The sequence below is a fragment of the Peromyscus leucopus genome, chromosome 8b (assembly GCF_004664715.2).
Source record: "Peromyscus leucopus breed LL Stock chromosome 8b, UCI_PerLeu_2.1, whole genome shotgun sequence".
Lineage (NCBI taxonomy): Eukaryota > Metazoa > Chordata > Mammalia > Rodentia > Cricetidae > Peromyscus > Peromyscus leucopus.
In genome coordinates, this window is record NC_051086.1 from 37,530,424 (window position 1) to 37,548,156 (window position 17,733).

At 49.9% G+C, this 17,733-nt stretch overlaps 1 protein-coding gene across 2 annotated transcripts in view; it reads right to left on the reverse strand.

Moving 5' to 3' along the window:
• The window catches only part of Tnip1 (TNFAIP3 interacting protein 1), a 52,082-nt gene extending 47,490 nt beyond the window's left edge, over nt 1–4,592 (reverse strand). Inside the window, exon 1 of one of the 2 annotated variants that reach the window (XM_028880027.2) lies at nt 4,498–4,592. Coding sequence is in view for 1 of the 2 variants with exons in the window: in XM_037201405.1 (XP_037057300.1) it covers nt 4,498–4,546 (49 nt within the window). In the remaining variant the exon portion in view is untranslated. The remainder of the gene's footprint in view (nt 1–4,497) is intronic. The other variant, XM_037201405.1, reaches the window with a different exon arrangement.
• Nucleotides 4,593–17,733: the final 13,141 nt, after the last annotated feature.

A 17,733-nucleotide genomic window follows, 5' to 3' on the forward strand; every position in this document is an offset into this window, starting at 1 on the left:
AGGATGAGGATGATTAAGACAGAGGCTCAGCACACACTAGCATCTGAGAAATGATGGTGATGCCCAAATGTAAGTTACACGCATTGATAGATTTCACTGTTAAAGCCAGCAATGTAGTCTCCTTTGGTTCCATCCCCCTAGACTTGGGACATGGAGCTGGCAGGAGGCAGATGCCCCTAGCCTGGCATGCTCTGCCACCCCTTAGCCTGGAAGGGAGTTTCCAAGTTGGGAGGTGAGTGACTCAGGCAGGTGGCAACCTCTTACTCTTCTAGAGTGTCAACAAGCACCCTCAAAAAGCCCCACCTGGGAGGAGAGCCACACCGCCTGGCTTTTGTTTTGCTTTGTGTTGAAGAAGACAGCGTCCTATCCTTTCTGCCACTCCCTCCTCTACCACCTCTACCAGGGAGGCTCCAAAGTAGCCAAGTGCACACTTATAAAAACATGCCTTGAAAAGACTATGCACAATCATGTGGCAGAAGCAGGAAGTGGGGGCTGTGGTATAAAGGCATTAAAAGATAACACGAAGGGGCTGGGAAATGGCCAGGGAGCAAGAACCCTGGCTGTGCAAGCATGAAGACCTGATGTGAACGTTCAGCACTCACGTTAAAAAGCCAGGTGTGGCTGTGTGTATGCCTAAAACCCTATTGTTGTTGGGGTAGGAAGTGGAGACAGGAGGATTGCTGTGACTCAGCTGACTACTGGCCTAGCTTCAGGTTTGGTAAGAGACCCTGTCTCAAGGGGACAAGGAACACTGTGATAAAGCAGGGGGACATGATGTCCTCTTTTGGCCCTCTATGCATGTGTGTACCCTCCCCCACACGTGAGCAAACAAGACACACACACAAGATGGAGTGCACACTAGGCCTGTGCTTTTACACAATTCATCTCCGGTCCAGTCTGTGAAATGAAGTTCATACAGAGCTTGATGCACCCAGGCCAGGCTCTTAAGCACCATCCTGTCACAATATCTCACCAGCTAGCGGGACACCGAACTCAGAATGCCAGCCTCAAAAGGATCTTTGGAAATGATCAAACCCCCAACTCTACTCAAAATAAGTGATGATATTGCAATGAAATACCAACAACAACAACAACAAAAAGAAATACCAACAAGAGGGAAGAGACAGGACCATCCTTTGTGGGTGGAGCCACACTGAGGGCCGGAGCAAGGCTAGTATTTGCAGCAGGTGTGACCTCGAGTTTTAGATTAATGCTGATACCAGCACCTGGGCTCCCCTTGAGAGCTCCTGCTTTTCTGCTACATGCTCCAACGGATGGGAAGCACAGCTGCTCGCCTGTGTGTGTGTGTGTGTGTATGTGTGTGTGTCTCGTGTGTGTGTGGTGTGTGTGTGTGTGTGTGTTGAGCACAAGTGTGTGGAGGCCAGAGGTCAACCTGGGTGTCATTCCTCAGGAACCCTCCATTTTGTATTTTGAGACAAGGTCTCTTACTGGGACCTATGACTGGCCAATTAGCCTAGCCTGGCTGGCCAGCAAGCCCTGAGGATCCACTTATCTCTATCTTCCTCCATGCTGGGATATTAAGTGTGCATCACTATACCCAGCTTTTTGTACATGGGCTTTGGAGATTGAACTCAAGTCCCCACATTACTGATTGAAGTGTCCCCTCACTCCTTCTTTACTCTTTTGAGACGGGGTATCATGTAGCCCAGGCTGGCCTCAAAATCATTGTATAGTGAGGAAGACATGATATTTCTGGTTTTCATGACTCCCTGTCCTGGGTTCTGGGATGCATCACATCTCATTTCTACTCTCCTGGGACCCCAGCAGGGCTTTATATGTGGGAGGCAAGCTCTCTGACTCCCAAGCTAAGTGTCATTCCCAAGCTGGAAACAGAATTTTGAATCAAACAAGTATGAGCCTTATTCTGTTAGAATGAGAGACTCAAGAGCCTTGGCTGGGAGAGGGTGGAATGGAGGAACTTGGGTAGGAGTAATTGAGCAGTCCTGGATCCCTTCCTGGATCCTTAGCCTGAGGCGACCTCAGAATACAAAACCCTTCAGTGGATTCTAGGTACTTTCTGCTCTTGGGTGTGTGCTTATCAAAAAGAGAGATTTGGGTGATAGTTAATTGAGATAAGGAACATGTGACACTGACTAAAATGGGACTTGGGGGTGCTGGTGGTGATTGCTGAGAAGTAAGTGATGCCAGTGAGGACAGTCCTGCCTGCCATGCACCAGAGCCTGGGTTCATCCCTAGCAGCCCTAGAGAACCAAACGTGATGACACACATTTGTGATCCTGCACTCAAGAGGTCGAGGCAAGAGGATGGGAAACTCAAGGTCATCCTCAGCTCCACAGGGAATTTGGGGCTAGCCTGGGATACATGAGACTCAACCAGAGAGAGAGAGAGAGAGAGAGAGAGAGAGAGAGAGAGAGAGAGAGAGTTGGAAGTAGTGCTGAACACTCCAATATCCAGCTCTATGGAGGCAGAGGTAGGAGGACCAAAAATCCAAGGCCAGCCTGGGCTATATGAGACTCTGACTCAAAACAACAACAAGCCTCCCCCTAACCCAATCACACACAACCAAAAACTGTCAGTAAATGAATCGTCTGTAGTCCCAGCTCCCCTCTGCCTTCACGGGCTATGAGGGCTATGTGTTCATTTAGCATCTTTTATATGTATTTATTTATTGCAAGTGTGTGTGTGTGTGTGTGTGTACACTGCTGCATGCACACATTCCACAGCACGTGTGGAGGGCAGAGGACAGTTTGTAGGCGTTCTTTTCTCTCCTACTATGTGAGTCCCAGGGATTCAACTCAGGTTGCCAAACTTAACAGCAAGCACTTTACCCACGGAACCATCTTTCCAGCCCCCATTCATGGTCTCAAGGTGAATAAAACCATTTACATTCACCACTTGCCCTGTTCCCCGGATACCTGCCATGCAGTAACTCAGGTGTGGGTTCCGAAGTCTGGGCTTGGATGCCAGCCCTGCCACTCAGGGTCTGCACCCTTATTTCCTAAGCAAGACCATGCAGGCAGGGTCAGTTTGTGGCCCCAGTGATAGGAAGCATGGGAATTATGGTCTGGGACAGCAGGCAGTTCGGATCTTCCCTTCCTGAAGGGGATCCCAGGCCCACAGCTGGGGATCTCTTTGCCTGGATCTCGCTGAGAATTCTCTGAGGAGCTGGCCTCTGGCCATGGCTGCTAGCTTTTCCTCCAGCCTCTTTCTCCTTCCCAGCTCTTTCCCCAGTGTCCCTAACCTGCCTGTTATTCTCTGGTTTCTAGGGCACCACTGGAAGAGAAGAAAGGACAGCGACACCAGGGAAATTCCCAGCTCGTCACAAACTGGCCCGGCCAGGCCCCTCCCACAATCTCTAGGAGTCCTGGGTCTTTCCTCCAGCTTCTCTCCCTGGCCCTCCTGACTCCAGTATCAAGCTGGCCTTAGACTGGGATCCCGCTTGCTCCTTGTCGTCTTCCTGGAAGTGGGGAGAGCTCAGCCCCTAAGGGAGGTAGCCCCACAGGCAGGACCAGAACATTTCCCAATCCTGGGAAGCCCTACCAGGCCCTGAGAGCAGTTCTCTCCCAGTCTACCCCCACCTTCTCACGTCTTCTAGGACCTCTCCAGAGTCCTCCCTCATTCTGCAGCCCAGAGGCCACTGTCAAATGTCTGACACAGCCTCTGACCCTTACCCTCCTTCGCCAGGGACTTCCCTGGGCTGGGCCTCCTCTGACCAGTTTTGGAAAAACTGGACTGTTTGTGATCAAAGAAGTCAGTCAGCACCATCTGCCAGCCCTTGGCCCACTCCCAGGGCCTCGGGTTCTCGGTGAAAGGTTTACCCTCAGAAGGAGCCAGCAGGCCTCAGAGCAAAGAAGTCTGGAGACAGGAGAAGGGTCCCTCTACTCCCGTCAAGGAGGGGCTCGATCACTGTTGTGTACCCCAGGGAGCAAGATGGGCTCCACCTGCCCTCCTTGTTTGGGTTTAGACTTCCAAATTGCCCCAGCTCATTCCACATCCCACACCCTCAAAATTCACATTCGCACAGAGACAGACACCCAGACCGTCCACAAACACTCCCACGGACCAACATGTACCTGCTCCTGTGAGCCTGACTGACACAGAGGCAAACACACCATCTCTCACACAGAAAACATATATGAGGGGGGGAAAGTCCATCCATTCATCCCCCCAATGCCGAGAGAAAAATAGTATAGATATAAGTCTCTTTTTTTTTGCCCTTTGGAAAAGTTAGAGAGATTTGAAGGGAAGGTTGATTGAGGAGGCAGGACAAGCATAAGGAACCAGAGGTAGAGGTCAGAGGGCCAAGCAGGCTGAGAAAAGAGAAGAGGCCCAGAATTCAAGGCCCTAGGTGGGCCCACCAAGGCAGGCTGGGGAGCAAAAGACCCCAGCTAGCAGAGAAGGGGAGGCCGGGCAGCTGTTGACACACAGCTGGGATGGTCTGGTGGCCTCTGCATCGCCATGTGATGAGCTTTGTCACCCATGCTGTCACACCTACCCCTAGCCCAGGTCACTCACCTGAGGAAGCACGGGGTAAGCTGAGGCTGTGCCCGGTGAGTGCGGCCATGCGTCCCTGTGTCCCTGTGAAGGCTGTTGGGCTTTCTGAGCTTCTGCAGGAAGGAGGGCTGGGCGGAGCTGACTCTGAGGCAGGAGGGGAATTCCCCCATGATGGAGAAGCCAGCCACCAGGCAGCCCCACAAGGCCCAGCTGAGGCCCCATCCCGCCCTCTGGCAGAGCAGAGGCCCTTTGCCAGCCTCCACCTGTTGCTCCCCAGGCCGCCTGTCACTTGCTGTGGATTCCAGGGAGGGGAGGGGGCTCTGGAGAAGAAGCTGAGAGCCTGGTGGTTCCTCAGCTGGGCCAGGAATAAGGCAAGAGCAGGTACAAGAGCTTAGGCCACCTGGCCTGCCCTGCTGGGTTCTCCTAGAGATCTGTGTTTCCTTCTTTGTCCAAAGTGGGGGATTCCAGCGCTCATGGCCTTGAGGAAATTGCCAGACGTCCCGCCGACATCCTCCTGCCTCCTGTTCCTGCCTCATCTGTTCCCATGTAGGACTGTGTGTGAGTCCTCTCCAGACAAGGAAAACATTCTCCTTCCTTCCCGAATGCTGGGTCTCCTTTGCATGTCAAGCCATACCTGATGACCCATGGCCCAGTCTGAACCTGCCAGCTGCAGTCCTAGCAAGCCACCCCTTCCTGAGCCTTGTGTGCTGCTTAGTCTCTATTATCGAAGTCCCTAGGAGAGACACCTCAGGGTGTGCCTATGAAGCCTCTTCCAGAGAGGATTCTCTCAAGAGGGAAGCCCCACCCTGAATATGAACAGCCATCCCTGGGGCTGGGGTTCCAGACTAAATAAAAAGGGGAAACAGGAGAAAGTCCGTCAACCACTCTCTCTCTGCTTCCCGATCGATCCACTAGATGTGAGCAAGCAGCCGAATGCCCTGGGGTGCCACGGTCCAGAGCCACACTCCCAGGCCGCCAGCCCCTCCTTACCATGGTGAATTGTGTCCCCTCAAACTGGGAGCCAAAGCAAACTCCCCTCCCCAAGATGCTGCTTGCCAGTATTTCTGTTGAAACAACAAGAGGCTAACACCCACTGCAGAGTGGGGAAACTGAGTCCTGTTCTGTCTGGTTTCTGCTGCTCTACAGAAGCCTAACAATGCTCTGCACTCACCCCTTGTAAACTGTTGATTGCATGCATAGGGGCCGCACCATTCAGTACCTGCCACAAAGATGCTGAGAGAGGGGAGAGGAGGGGAGAGAGATTTTCTTTTTATTTATCTTTTCCTTTCTTTCTTTTTTATTTTTCAAGACAGGGTTTCTCTGTGTAACCGTCCTAGCTGTCCTGGAACTCACTATGTAGACCAGGCTGCCCTCAAACTCACAGAGATTCACCTGCCTCTGCCTCCCAAGTGCTGGGATTAAAGGCGTGCGCCACCACCCAGCTAGAGAGACTTTCTTAATCATTCCTAGTTCTGGTGTGAGAGTAACCAAGGACATTGGAATACACAAATTCAATTAGATCTCTATCCCCAAAAGCTCACAGAGACCAGGGCTATCCTGTCCAATTGTGTGCCCCTTAGCCACACATGGTGAATCAAATGTAAATTAATTAAACTTAAATAAAAGCAAGAACTTAGGAGCTGAGGAGATAGTTCGGTGGGTAAAGTACTCACTGTCCAAGCATGATGACTTGTGTTTGAGCCGCGGGGCCCGAGTGAAAAAGCCTGGTGTGGTGCACATGTAGTCCCAGTGCAGGGAAGGCAGAGGCAGGGGGATTGGTGGGACTTGCTGGTCAGCAAGTCTAGCTAAACTGGTGAGCCTAAGGCCAGGAGAGAATCTGTCTCAAAGACCAAGATGGATGGCATCTGAGGAACAAGATCTGAGATTAACTGCAGGGCTCCGTACATATGTATACACACATGCCCATGCCCTACACACACACACAAACACATACACATGCTTACACACACACTCCATACATGTGTGTACACACATGCACATGCCCTACACACACATATACTCCATACATATGTGAACATACATGCACATCACACACACACACACACAGTAACTCAGTTCCTCAGTAGCATTAGGCACATTTCACTGTGATGGATAGCCAGGGTGATAGCTGATCCTACGTGGGACTTGAGGTTACAGGTGTGCACTACCATGCCCTGCTCTACGTGTGGCTTTCGAGCTCTTGAAGGGTGGCCAGTGCCATGAGGAAAGGGGTGTGGTGTAGGAAAGAGTACTAGACTAGGAGTCAGGGAACTCCTAACTTAATTCACGCGGAAGTCGTAGTTTCTCCTGTCTGGCCTTCAGTTCCTGGCTATCACACAAGACTGCAAGTCCACCCATCACCTCCATCGTCGCAGAGGGTGCCATTGGGTAGCGCTGCTCTGGAGTCTGTGGTGTATGATCAGAGGGTTACAATGAAAGGTGAGAAATGTGTGTTTAGGCAGGGGAAAAAAATGTAGGGAGCTGTAGGTACCAGGACAAATGTCTAGATGGGATTTTGGGGCCTGGGAAATCTTCCTGAAGCAAGTGACTTCTCAGCTGAGACCCAAAAGTAGCCAAGCAAGAGCACAAGGAAGGTTGTTCAGCACAAAAGGAATAAATGTGCACAGAGAAGAGTCTGTGCGAAGTACTGGCGATTGCTCACCCCAAGTGTGGCATGGAGTTTGAAGAAGAGGGAACTGGAGTTGTAGGTACAGGGGCCGCACAAAACCCTCATAGAAAGCTGGGCACAGAGAGGGTGATCTGGGACAGAGTTTGTGGAACTCACTCTTCAGCTGCTCTGTGCCCTTGAGGTTGGTGTCGCACTGGGAGTGATGGAGGAGCCTCATGGACCGTTGCATCACTTTGCAGCAGGAAGTGAAGGCCAGACAAGGGAAGTGACTTCTCCCTGAGTAAGTTGGGGCCTTCCTGACTCCTAGGCCGGTGCTCTATCCCAGACCATACGCTCTTCCTCATGGCACTGGCCACTTGTCAAGAGCTCAGTAGTCACTTGTCAGAGTAGGGTGGTGCAACCCCTGGGAGGCTGAGGCAGGAGTAACTTTGAGGCCAGCCTGTCTACATAGTAAGATCCTGTCTCAAGAGAGGCTCAGCTGCTCTTATAGAAGACCAGAGATCAGTTCCTAGTATCCATGTTGGGGGCAGCTCTCATAACTGCCTGTAACTACAGTCCCATTGGGATTCAACAGCTTTGGCCTCCAAAGACACATTCAAACATGTGTGCATGAAAATATATATACACACGTGTGTGCATGCAAACACACATACACACACTTAAAATAAATAAAGTAAAAGCTTTAAAAAAAAATCAAACAAGCAGCAACAACAAAGAAATCCCCTTAAAACAGCAACAAGAAATTTCATCTAAAAGCAGCTACCATATTGGGCTGTACAGATATTTTTAACATCACGAGAAGTTCTGCTGGACCAGAGAGGCAAAGAGAACAGTACATTTCCCTAGGCATAGACCTTTTTTCATCAACATGGAGTAAAAATGCATCACTTGGTTCAGATGTTCTTGTAATTGGAATATTTTCTACAAACATGGCCACAATAATTGTGAAACCCCTGTGAGTACATGGAACCTGGCTTGCACCTGCCCATCAAGTGGCAGGATCCTTGAAAGGACAGGGAAGTTCAAGGAGCTGGGCCAGCATGGGCCTTTGGCTTGAACTATGCGGGGAGATTGTTACGGTCTATCCATGATGAGATGCTGGTCAGCTTTCCCGGCCTCTCCCCACACCTCTTCCCTCTATGCAGCCTGAAATTCTCTATCTCTTTCAGGCTATGGGATGGGCACCACCGAAGAAGAGGTACTTGGTCTGAGGATCCCAAGAGCTGAGTTTGAGTCTTGGTTTTGACATGTGGCCCAGGCAAGTCCCTCCCCGTCTTGGGTCCTCAGCTTCTCCTTCTCTAATGTGTAGGAATCAGGCTAACTACCCACAGAGGGACATTCTATTCTGACATCTGAGGAAGTGTGAAAATTTAGAGGAATAAAAGGCAAGACGGCCAAGGGGACAGGGAACACTTTCACTAGTAGCCCCTCCCCCTGCTCGATGGAGTCTCCTGCAGCCCAGGCTGGCCTCAGACTCCCTATGAAACCAAGGGTGACCTTGAACTCCAAGTCCTCTTACTCCACCTCCTGAGAGCTGGCATGGTATGTGCCACCATGCCCATCTTTAAATTCTTTCGAAGGAATTATTTCATGTGTCTCTGTAAGAAATAATTCTTCAAAAAAAAAAAAAAAAAAAAAAAAAAAAAAAAAAAAAAAAACGGTTGGTGCGACGCTTTATAGCATCGGAGCAGAGCAGGCGGATCTCTGTGAGTTGAGGCAGCTGGTACCAGTGAGTCCAGGAAGCGCAAGTCACAAGAAACCCTGTCTCGAAAACAAAAAAAAAAAAAAAAAAAAAATAATTCTTATAGTCGTTTCTGGATGAGTGAATTGAAAGTTCAATAACAAATCACAGATCCCTCACAGTCCTGGACCTCATCTTCCCTACCTGGCATTGTGCCTGCATATCTAGATACTATCAGTTAATTTGAGGTTTGAAAAGTTGCAGGCAGTCTGCCACAGGACCCAGCCCACCTATCAGAAAAGGAGGGACTCTGGAAATGCCGGGTATACGTGAGATAAGGTTTGTGTCCTGAACGGTAGGATGGGGGATTTAGCGTGGAAGCAATCTTGGACACGGGGAAGATTGTGTTTCCTCGAAGAATTCACTGTTCTGCACCATATTGTCTTGCCAGTGTCTGGCTCTGGACTTGTCAAGTTCAAAAACAAAAAACCCAAACTGCCTCACTTTCACTACTCTGAGATTTGTATTTTGGAGTGATGATCCTTCCTTCTCAAACACCCAGTAAGAACCCTAGGAGAGCCGGGCGGTGGTGGCGCACGCCTTTAATCCCAGCACTCGGGAGGCAGAGCCAGGCGGATCTCTGTGAGTTCGAGGCCAGCCTGGTCTACAGAGCGAGATCCAGGAAAGGCGCAAAGCTACACAGAGAAACCCTGTCTCGAAAAACAAAACAACAAAACAACAACAACAACAAAAAAATTTACAAACGAGGAAACTGAGGCTTGTGGAGGGTTAAGCCAACCAGTAATAAGAGGCACAGCTTCGGTTCCAACTCCAGTGCAGTTAGTCTCCATGGGTTCTGCATCTGTGGATTCAACCAAATGCGAATGGAAAATATGCCGGAAAAAATTTGCCTCTCTGCTGCACATGTGCAGAATTTGTGCGTCATCACTCCCACCACCGTGCTCTGTGACAGCTTTTTACATAACATTGGCATTGTATTAGGTATAATGAGTCACCAGGGCTGGTTTGGTATCCAGGAGGATGTGTGTAGTAGATTATAAGCAAACACTGTGTTTCCCTGGATTTTAATATCTGAGCAGGGAACCAATCCCCTGTGGACACCGGCTGTACTGTCTCCTATCCTCACGTGGAGATAGGACATGCTGAACTCAAAAGACAGATGAGGCCTGGAGACATGTTCCCCAGGTAAGAACATTTGCTGCTTTTACAAAGGACCCACATTCAGTCCCCGGGACTCACTTATGAATTGTATCTCACAATCACATGAACTCTAGATCCTAGGGGTCCAACACCACCCCCTCCTGGCTCCATGGGCGCCTCACTCATGTGCACCTACCACACATACACACGTGTATGAAAATAATTAAAAACAAAAATATCCAGGTATATGTGCCACATGCCTTTAATCTCAGCACTCATGAGGCAGAAGTAGGCACGCACATCTTTGTGAGTTCAAGGCCAGCCTAGTCTACATAGTGAGTTCCAGGCCAGCCAGGTCTGCTTAGTGAGGCCCTGCCTCAAAATATGTAAATAAATAAACAAGCAGACAGGTTACATTTAATAAACCCAGGATGTTACAGTTTGAATATGAAAGATGCTCTCACAGGTTCATGTGCTGCGTGCTTTGTACCCAGTGGCACTATTTTAGAAGGTTCTGGAGATCTGAGGAGGTAGAGCCTAGTTGGAGGAAGCATATCACTTTTGAGTGTGACTTTGAAGGTCAAACCTGGTCCCACCCCACCCCACCCCCTGCCCCTAGTGACTGCTTCCGGTCTGCTGGTCTGCTAAGAGGGGAACAGCCTCCTCCATACACTCCTTCCTCCAAGATGTTCTGCCTCAGCACGGGCCCAGAGCCAACAGACCATGAACTAACATCGCTGAAATCACCTTCAAAACTAAATTCTTCCTCCCGTAAGTTGTTCATGTCAGGGATGAGAAAAAAAAAAATGACTAACACAGAAAACTAATTCCAGAGAAGTGAGTGTGTTGCTAGACGCTTAAGCATGTCTCTTAAAAGCCTTTGGAACTGCTTTGCAGGAAGAATTCAGGAAAGTTGAGATGTAAGCTGAAGAGAGCTCAGTATGCTATTAGCAGAACCCAATGGGTGATCCTAGTGAAGCTCAGAAAACCAGAATGCTGATGGGAAGGCAGAGAGTGACAGCCAGACTCATGAGGTTTCAGATAGGAATGAGGTTTCTATTGGGAACTAGATTAGAGGCCTTGCATATTACATCTGAAAAAGAACTTGTCTGCATTTTATCCATGCAAGCCCTGAGACTTTGAATGAGCCTGAGTGTGAAGATGATGGGTTAATTCATTAATCTGGTGGACTTCACTATTCAGGCAGTGGCGCGGTTATTGCTAGTTGTGTTTGGCCAAGTTTATGGTGACAATTAGGGCAGAAAGACTTTTAAAACTTGTAGTTTAGTCAGAAAGCCTACGTTAAGCTGGGACTGAGGAAGCTGTCGTCTCCGAAGAGATCAGCACAATTAACAAGAGCTAGACACTTTCTACTGGGAGACTAGGAAAGAAGCCTTGAGGGTTTCTCAGCTGTGGGCCAGACTCCTCTCATTCCAGACCAGACTAGGGTTATAAAAGAGTATACTTCCTGAAAGACTCTTTTTCCTCCAGAAGAGAGCACCATCAGGCACCTGGTTGACATAGGGCATCATGGGAAATGCCTGTTCTTTGTTATTGTATATTGAAAGTATGTAATGCTGCTCTCTTTGAGTCTCTAGGGAGTCATAGTAAAGAGTCAGCCTTGAGTCTCTGAATAGACTTTGAATTTGAACTTGAAGATAATGCTGGGATTACTAAGACTGCAGGGACTCTTGGAGTCAGACTGAATGCCTTTGGCGTTATGAGATGACATGGGTGTCGAGGACCAGGTATGGAATGTTACAGTTTAAATATCTAATGTCCCCACAGGCTCATGTGTCCAAGTGCTTGGTCACCAATTCTGTTGAAAGCTCCTAGAAGACATAGCTGCTCCTGCTATTAGGACTGAGCCTGGATTAGGCAGGTCTATGGGCCCTTCCAGAAACCCACAGCATCAGACCATGCAAGGTAGAAACCTAGAAGCAGAATTTTAAATGTGATCCCAGGGGTCACTGGGGGATTAGAAGAGTTCTAGAGGTCCAAGCTCTCTGAGATGAGTTTTCAAACCTCAAAGTGAGAATTATCTGTTCGTGCATGGGTAGTCAACTTGACACAAGCTAGAGTCTTAGCAGACTTCCTAGGGGAAGAGATCCTCAGCTGAGGATTTGTCTCTATGGGACTGGTGGTCTATGGACATGTCTGTGGATGTCTTCTTTACTGTGGGTGGCGCTACCCTTGGGCAGGTGGTCCTGGGTGGTCTAACTAGCAAGCCATGAAGAGCAAGCCAGTAAGCAGTACTTCTCCATGTTCTTTGCTTCAGTTCCTGTCTCCAGGTTCCTGCTTTGACTTCCCTCACTGACGGACTGTGATCATTCGGAGTATGTGAGCCAAACTAAACCCTTTCCTCTCTGAGTTGCTTCTGGTCCGTGTTTTATCCTAACAACAAAGAACATAGGCCAAGCAGCCATGAACAAGAGTGTGTTTTTGCTTGGCAGAGTCAGCCAAGCATCAAATCTTCAGCTTTGAAAAGGTCCTGCAGCAGCTGGCACTATTACCTACCCCCCACCCCCACTTGAGACAGGGTCTTATTATGTAGCTAATGCTGTCCTGGAATATCAAGCTAGTCTCGAACTCACAGAGATCCACCTGCCTCTGCCTCTTTTGTGCTGGCATTAAGGGTGTGTACCGCTATGCCTAGCTATCATTCTATCTGACATATTCAGAAATAATAGAATCATACCCTGTCTGATATTCACTGGTCTGGTGCCCACTGGGGTGAGTGTGTCTGCCTCTTGGTAGGGGAGGAGAGTGCCATCCAATTCCAAGTCCCACCTATATTTAACAGCGATGGGGAACAAACTGCCCTACAGGGGACCTGATACCTTGTTTGGTTGGTTCTCCTTTACCTAAAGCATGGGTCTGTCTCCCAAGATAAGATCTTAAGTAGCCTAGGCTGGCCCAAAACTCAGTAGTAGTAGGAGATGATCTTGGACTTGTGACCCTCCACGTCCCAAGTGCTGGGATTACAGGCATGCACCATCACGCCCAGTTTTAGTTTTTTCCACACTCAGTTTTATGCAGCGCTGGGCATGGGACCCAGGGCCTCATGCATGAGAGGCAAACACTATACCAGCTGAGCTACATCTCTACCCTGAATGAAAAGTTGGTGAGGATGGAAATGACCTGATCCAGTAGGTGCCTTCGAGACACGAAGGTGGTGACAGGTGTGTCTTGAGGAGGAAGACTGGCTAGGGACAGAGTCATCATCTGAATGCACAGACTATTCCTCCCTACACTGTGGGCATGCACTGAGCAACCTAGTTGCATTGGGGAGCTGCAAGCAAAAATTTCCAGACTCTGAACAGATGGACAGATAACCAAAACCAAGCTGAGTCTGCATGTACCTGCACACCTGCTACGTGCCAGACCTACACTTTTGTCTGACTCACCTGTGACTGAACCTGTCTTTGTCCCTTACCTTCCTACTCTGAGAGGCAGCTTGTCATTTTAGAAATCTAGGAGCTGGGCGGTGGTGGCGCATGCCTTTAATCCCAGCACTTGGGAGGCAGAACCAGGTAGATCTCTGTGAGTTCGAGGCCAGCCTGGTCTACAGAGCGAGATCCAGGACAGGCACCAAAACTACACAGAGAAACCCTGTCTGGAAAAATAAACAAACAAAAACAAAAGAAAGAAAAAGAAATCTAAGGATAGTTGTTGTGCACACACAGGGCAAAATGGCGGTGAATTCATAAAGGAGATGATTTGGCCAGGGGGCTCTCAGCTTCAGTGTTCTTCTAGATTATTGGGACCTGTGATTTTGGCCAGAGTTTAGATCAGCAACTCTCCTTCATTGCCTTCTCTGTGTCTCTCTGACTCTCTATTTCTCTGTCTCTTTCTCAGAGACAGAGTCTCATGTATCCCAGGCTGGCTTTGAATTCTCTGCATAGCCGAAGAGGACCTTTAACTCCTGATCCTCCTGTCTCTACCTCTGGGATTACAGGTGCGTATCACCTGGGTTATGTAGTGCTGGGTACCAAACCAAAGGCTTCATGAGTGCTGAGCAAGTATTCTATTAACCGTGCCCTATCCCCAGCTCCTTTAAATTGTTGGTTCTGATGAAGGGGTCCCAGGAACTCATGGTTGAAGCACCCCAAACTGCATCTTAGTCCACTTTTTGTACCAGGGAAGCCCCTTCTCAGAGCCAAGTTACAGACTGAGGACATCGGATATTGGGATCCGAGAAAAAGTTCAGTTGCTCTGGAGGAGACTGCATGGCTCTTTTCTGGGCCACAGAGCACCACACACGATGGATATAAAAGGAAAAACTAAAGCTCAAAGTCACTTCAAGGAAATGGGGTATGTGTAATCCCATTTGATTTGAATTTGGATTTGAAAACTGGGATTCAAGGATGAGTTTTGCAAAATGGTGCTTTCCAAGGAAACAGATACAAAGGCGTGTGTTGAAAGATGTTTTGTTAAAGGAGAGGATCCAAGGACAGATGTTGCAAGGCTGTTAAAGGAAGTGGCTCCTTAGGCCTCGGGACTGGAACAAAGATTCAAAATGAGCCAGTTGGCGGTGGCACACACTTTTAATTAGAGCACCCAGGAGGCAGAGGCAGGTGAATCTCTGAGTTCCAGGCCAGCCTAGTCTACAGAGTGAGTTCCAGGACAGCCAGGGCTACCCAGAGAAACCCTGTCTTGAAAAACAAAAACAAAAGGTTCAAAATGATCTTTACCAATGTCCTCACTGGGCAGAAAGGGAAACTGAGGCTCATGAAGGGGAAGGTGAGGACCCGGGGCGAGGCAGGGAGCTGTTGAGGAGTTAGCTGGGACCCCTCCACCCTCCGGTCCTTTCTTTTGCTCCTCAAGTGTGTGTAGTACCTTGATGTCTTTGCTCCAGGTCCTTGGGGCATGTTCCAAGGTCAAAGACTGAGACGAAATCTGTGTGCCTGGGACCCACACCTGCCAGATGACAGGGACTGCAGCTTGCGGGTGACTGGGGTACATCAGAGAGGAAGGAGCAGTGTGATGATGTGGCCTAACCTCAGAAAGGAAGCCTGGTCACTGGGGAAATTCCCCGGTGAAGTCGTATGCCTATGTAAATAACTAACTCCCATTAGCTTGGACTTCAGGATGGGTGAGGGAGAGAGAAGAGGAGGAGAGGGTATGAGAAAGATCTCGGAGAGGGTCTAGGGCCTTGATATCCCTGGGGGTCCAACAGCCTGCTAGGCTTCTCGAAGGCTCCATTTCATTGTCCTTACAGCATCTTCCTGGGTCAAAGACTGGGAGGGAGCCTTGGAGCCTTTGGCTCAGTGAGACTGTCCTTGACTAAGAGCAAGTGTATCCCAGTTCGGTGGAGACTGGGTCTGGGGAAGGTGGCGTGATGACCGTGATGACGATGATCACGGTGATAGATTTGCCGCTGACAGAGGCGACAGAGATGGGGTGTGAGTCCGAGAAGTCTCTCAGCAGTTTCATTTTGGGTTTTCATCTCACTCACTGGGGAATTTCATTTTGGGAACAGCCCAAAAGGCATGAGGCAGGTAGTGAGTGACCTTGACTCACCTCGGGCAAATCCCAGCACATTGCATTTTCTAGGCCCCATGGGGGTTGTTAAAGTCTGGCACTGTTAACCTTCCTGGAACACTCCTGGCAAGGTGTCCACAGTGGGAACATCTCTCTGGCCTCCGTGAATCTCTCTCACCTTGGGCCTTCTGCTCCTTCGGGAAGGGGCAACCTACTCAGGATTCCACTTCTTTCTTAGGTCTGGGACTATGCACCACCTGGCTCCCCAGGGCTTGGCCTGGTGGGGCAGAGAGCAAGCCCTGGCTGGTGGGCACTACATGGGGCCTGTGTTTCTTCTTCACAAGACCAGGCAGGTGCCCAGGCCCAGGCTGGGCCAGGTGTTTCCCATGTGGTGATGTCCTTCTGGTGTGCTTGTGGGCCTAATCAATTCGGGTTTGCGTGGTTACCAGTGTGCTTCTGAGCAGTCCAGCAGGTCGTGTCTTACCGTGCCTAGCAGCATGTGCCTCTCTTTGGTCTGCCCCTGGGGGCATGGCTGGCAGTGATCTGACTTTCTGTATGACCTGTAGGGAACGGGGCTGGGTATATATATGGGAAACTGGGGAGTGGAGTGTCCCCTTTCCTTCCTCCCTGCTTTACCAGCCCCTCCCAGGTCAAAGTCCAGGGCTCTTTCACTGGGTGCCCAGGAAGGGTTTTAGCTGGCAGCATCGCAGACAGATGGTGATAGCTGAGAGGAAGGGGTGGGACCATCCACGGGAGGAAATGCATGTGCTGAAAGCTTCTGAGAACAGCTGGGCCTGGGGGAGGGGCCCACTCCCGGACAGCTGGGACGTGCGCGTCCTTACGCAGGCTGTATGGCCTCTATGGGGGCTCTAGCCTCACATTCTGCCTTCAAAAAGCCCCTCCTGCCCCAACCCCACCGTTAGGTTCCAGGTAATGACACCTCGCTTCCTACCTGTCCCCATCCCCTCCTGAATTCATTGCAGGGTGGGGGTGTGCCCTCTCTTCTTGTCACCCCTTCCTCTCATCTTTCTTCTCCCCTGCACCCCAGCCCCCCTCTTTGAGACCGTGTTAGCAGCTTCATCCGCTTGTCACCTCACTTGAGACAGGGGCTCGTGCTGAATACGGAGCTCACTGATCAGCTAGATTAGCCAGCGAGTAAGTCCCAGGGATGCCCCTGTCTTCACCCCCAGCCCCCACATTGCCACAGCAGGCTTTCTTCTTTTTAATGTGGGTGCTGGGGATCGAAGCTCGGGTCCTCATGCTAGTTCGGCAAGTACCACACTGACTGAAGTGTCTTTTCAGTCTTGACCTTGAACCCGGTTCTGCTTCCAACTTCCTGAGGATTGAACCCAGGCCTTTTTTTGCATTCCAGGCCAACACTACCAACCGAGCTACACCCCCAGTCTCTAATGATCCTTTTTCTCCACTTAGGTGGGGGCACAGTGTAGGGACTCCAGTGGGCATCAGGGGCTGTAGAGGCTCCCTGTGAGCATGTCAGTTATTAAGAATGAAGAGCTGATGTCATCGGGGTCAGTGGTGGCGCACGCCTTTAACCCTAGCACTCGGGAGGCAGAGGCTGGTGGATCTCTGTGAGTTCAAGGCCAACCTGGTCTGCAGAGCGAGTTCCAGGACAGCTAGGACTGTTACACAGAGAAAACCCTGTCTTGGAAAAAAAAAAAAAAGAATACAAGAGCTCGTGTCACGGAGTTGACCTTCCGGTATGGACAGTACTCTCAGAGATGCGCATGCGCTGCTTTAACTTTTAGCTCTGAGGTAGACGCACCTTTTCCGCCCCCATGTCAGAGAAGGAAAATAAGACATAGGAAGGTCAATGAATTCCCTACTGCTAGTGGTTGACTGGGACTCAAACTCATGCCTGTGGCCCAAGATGGAAGCTGTGGCTAGCTAGAATTTCCCTCTAGCCTCCCTCCAACTGTGAAATGAGGAAGTTTTCTCTGCCAATCCTGCTGTGATGTTGTCTTCAGGCAAGTGTTTCTACCTTTAGGAACCTCGCTTACAGGGACAGGAGAGCCCTGTAAAGGAAACAATGGCTGCCTTGGGTGAAGCTTCTCCTGGGAGGTTTGCTGAGGCTCGGCTCTGGCTTCAGCTGAGCTGGGGAAAGAAAACAGCAGGAATTCCACAGCAGCCAACCGTCTACTGTCTGTTAGCAGAAGTGTGAGCAGATATGGGGTTCAGCTTTAGCCAGGGCAACCCCCTCCCAAGCTGCCGCTTCCTTCAGGTGTTTCCTTGTGGTCCCCAAGCCCAAGGCTTCTGAAAAGGACTTCCCTGAAGGGAAAAATGC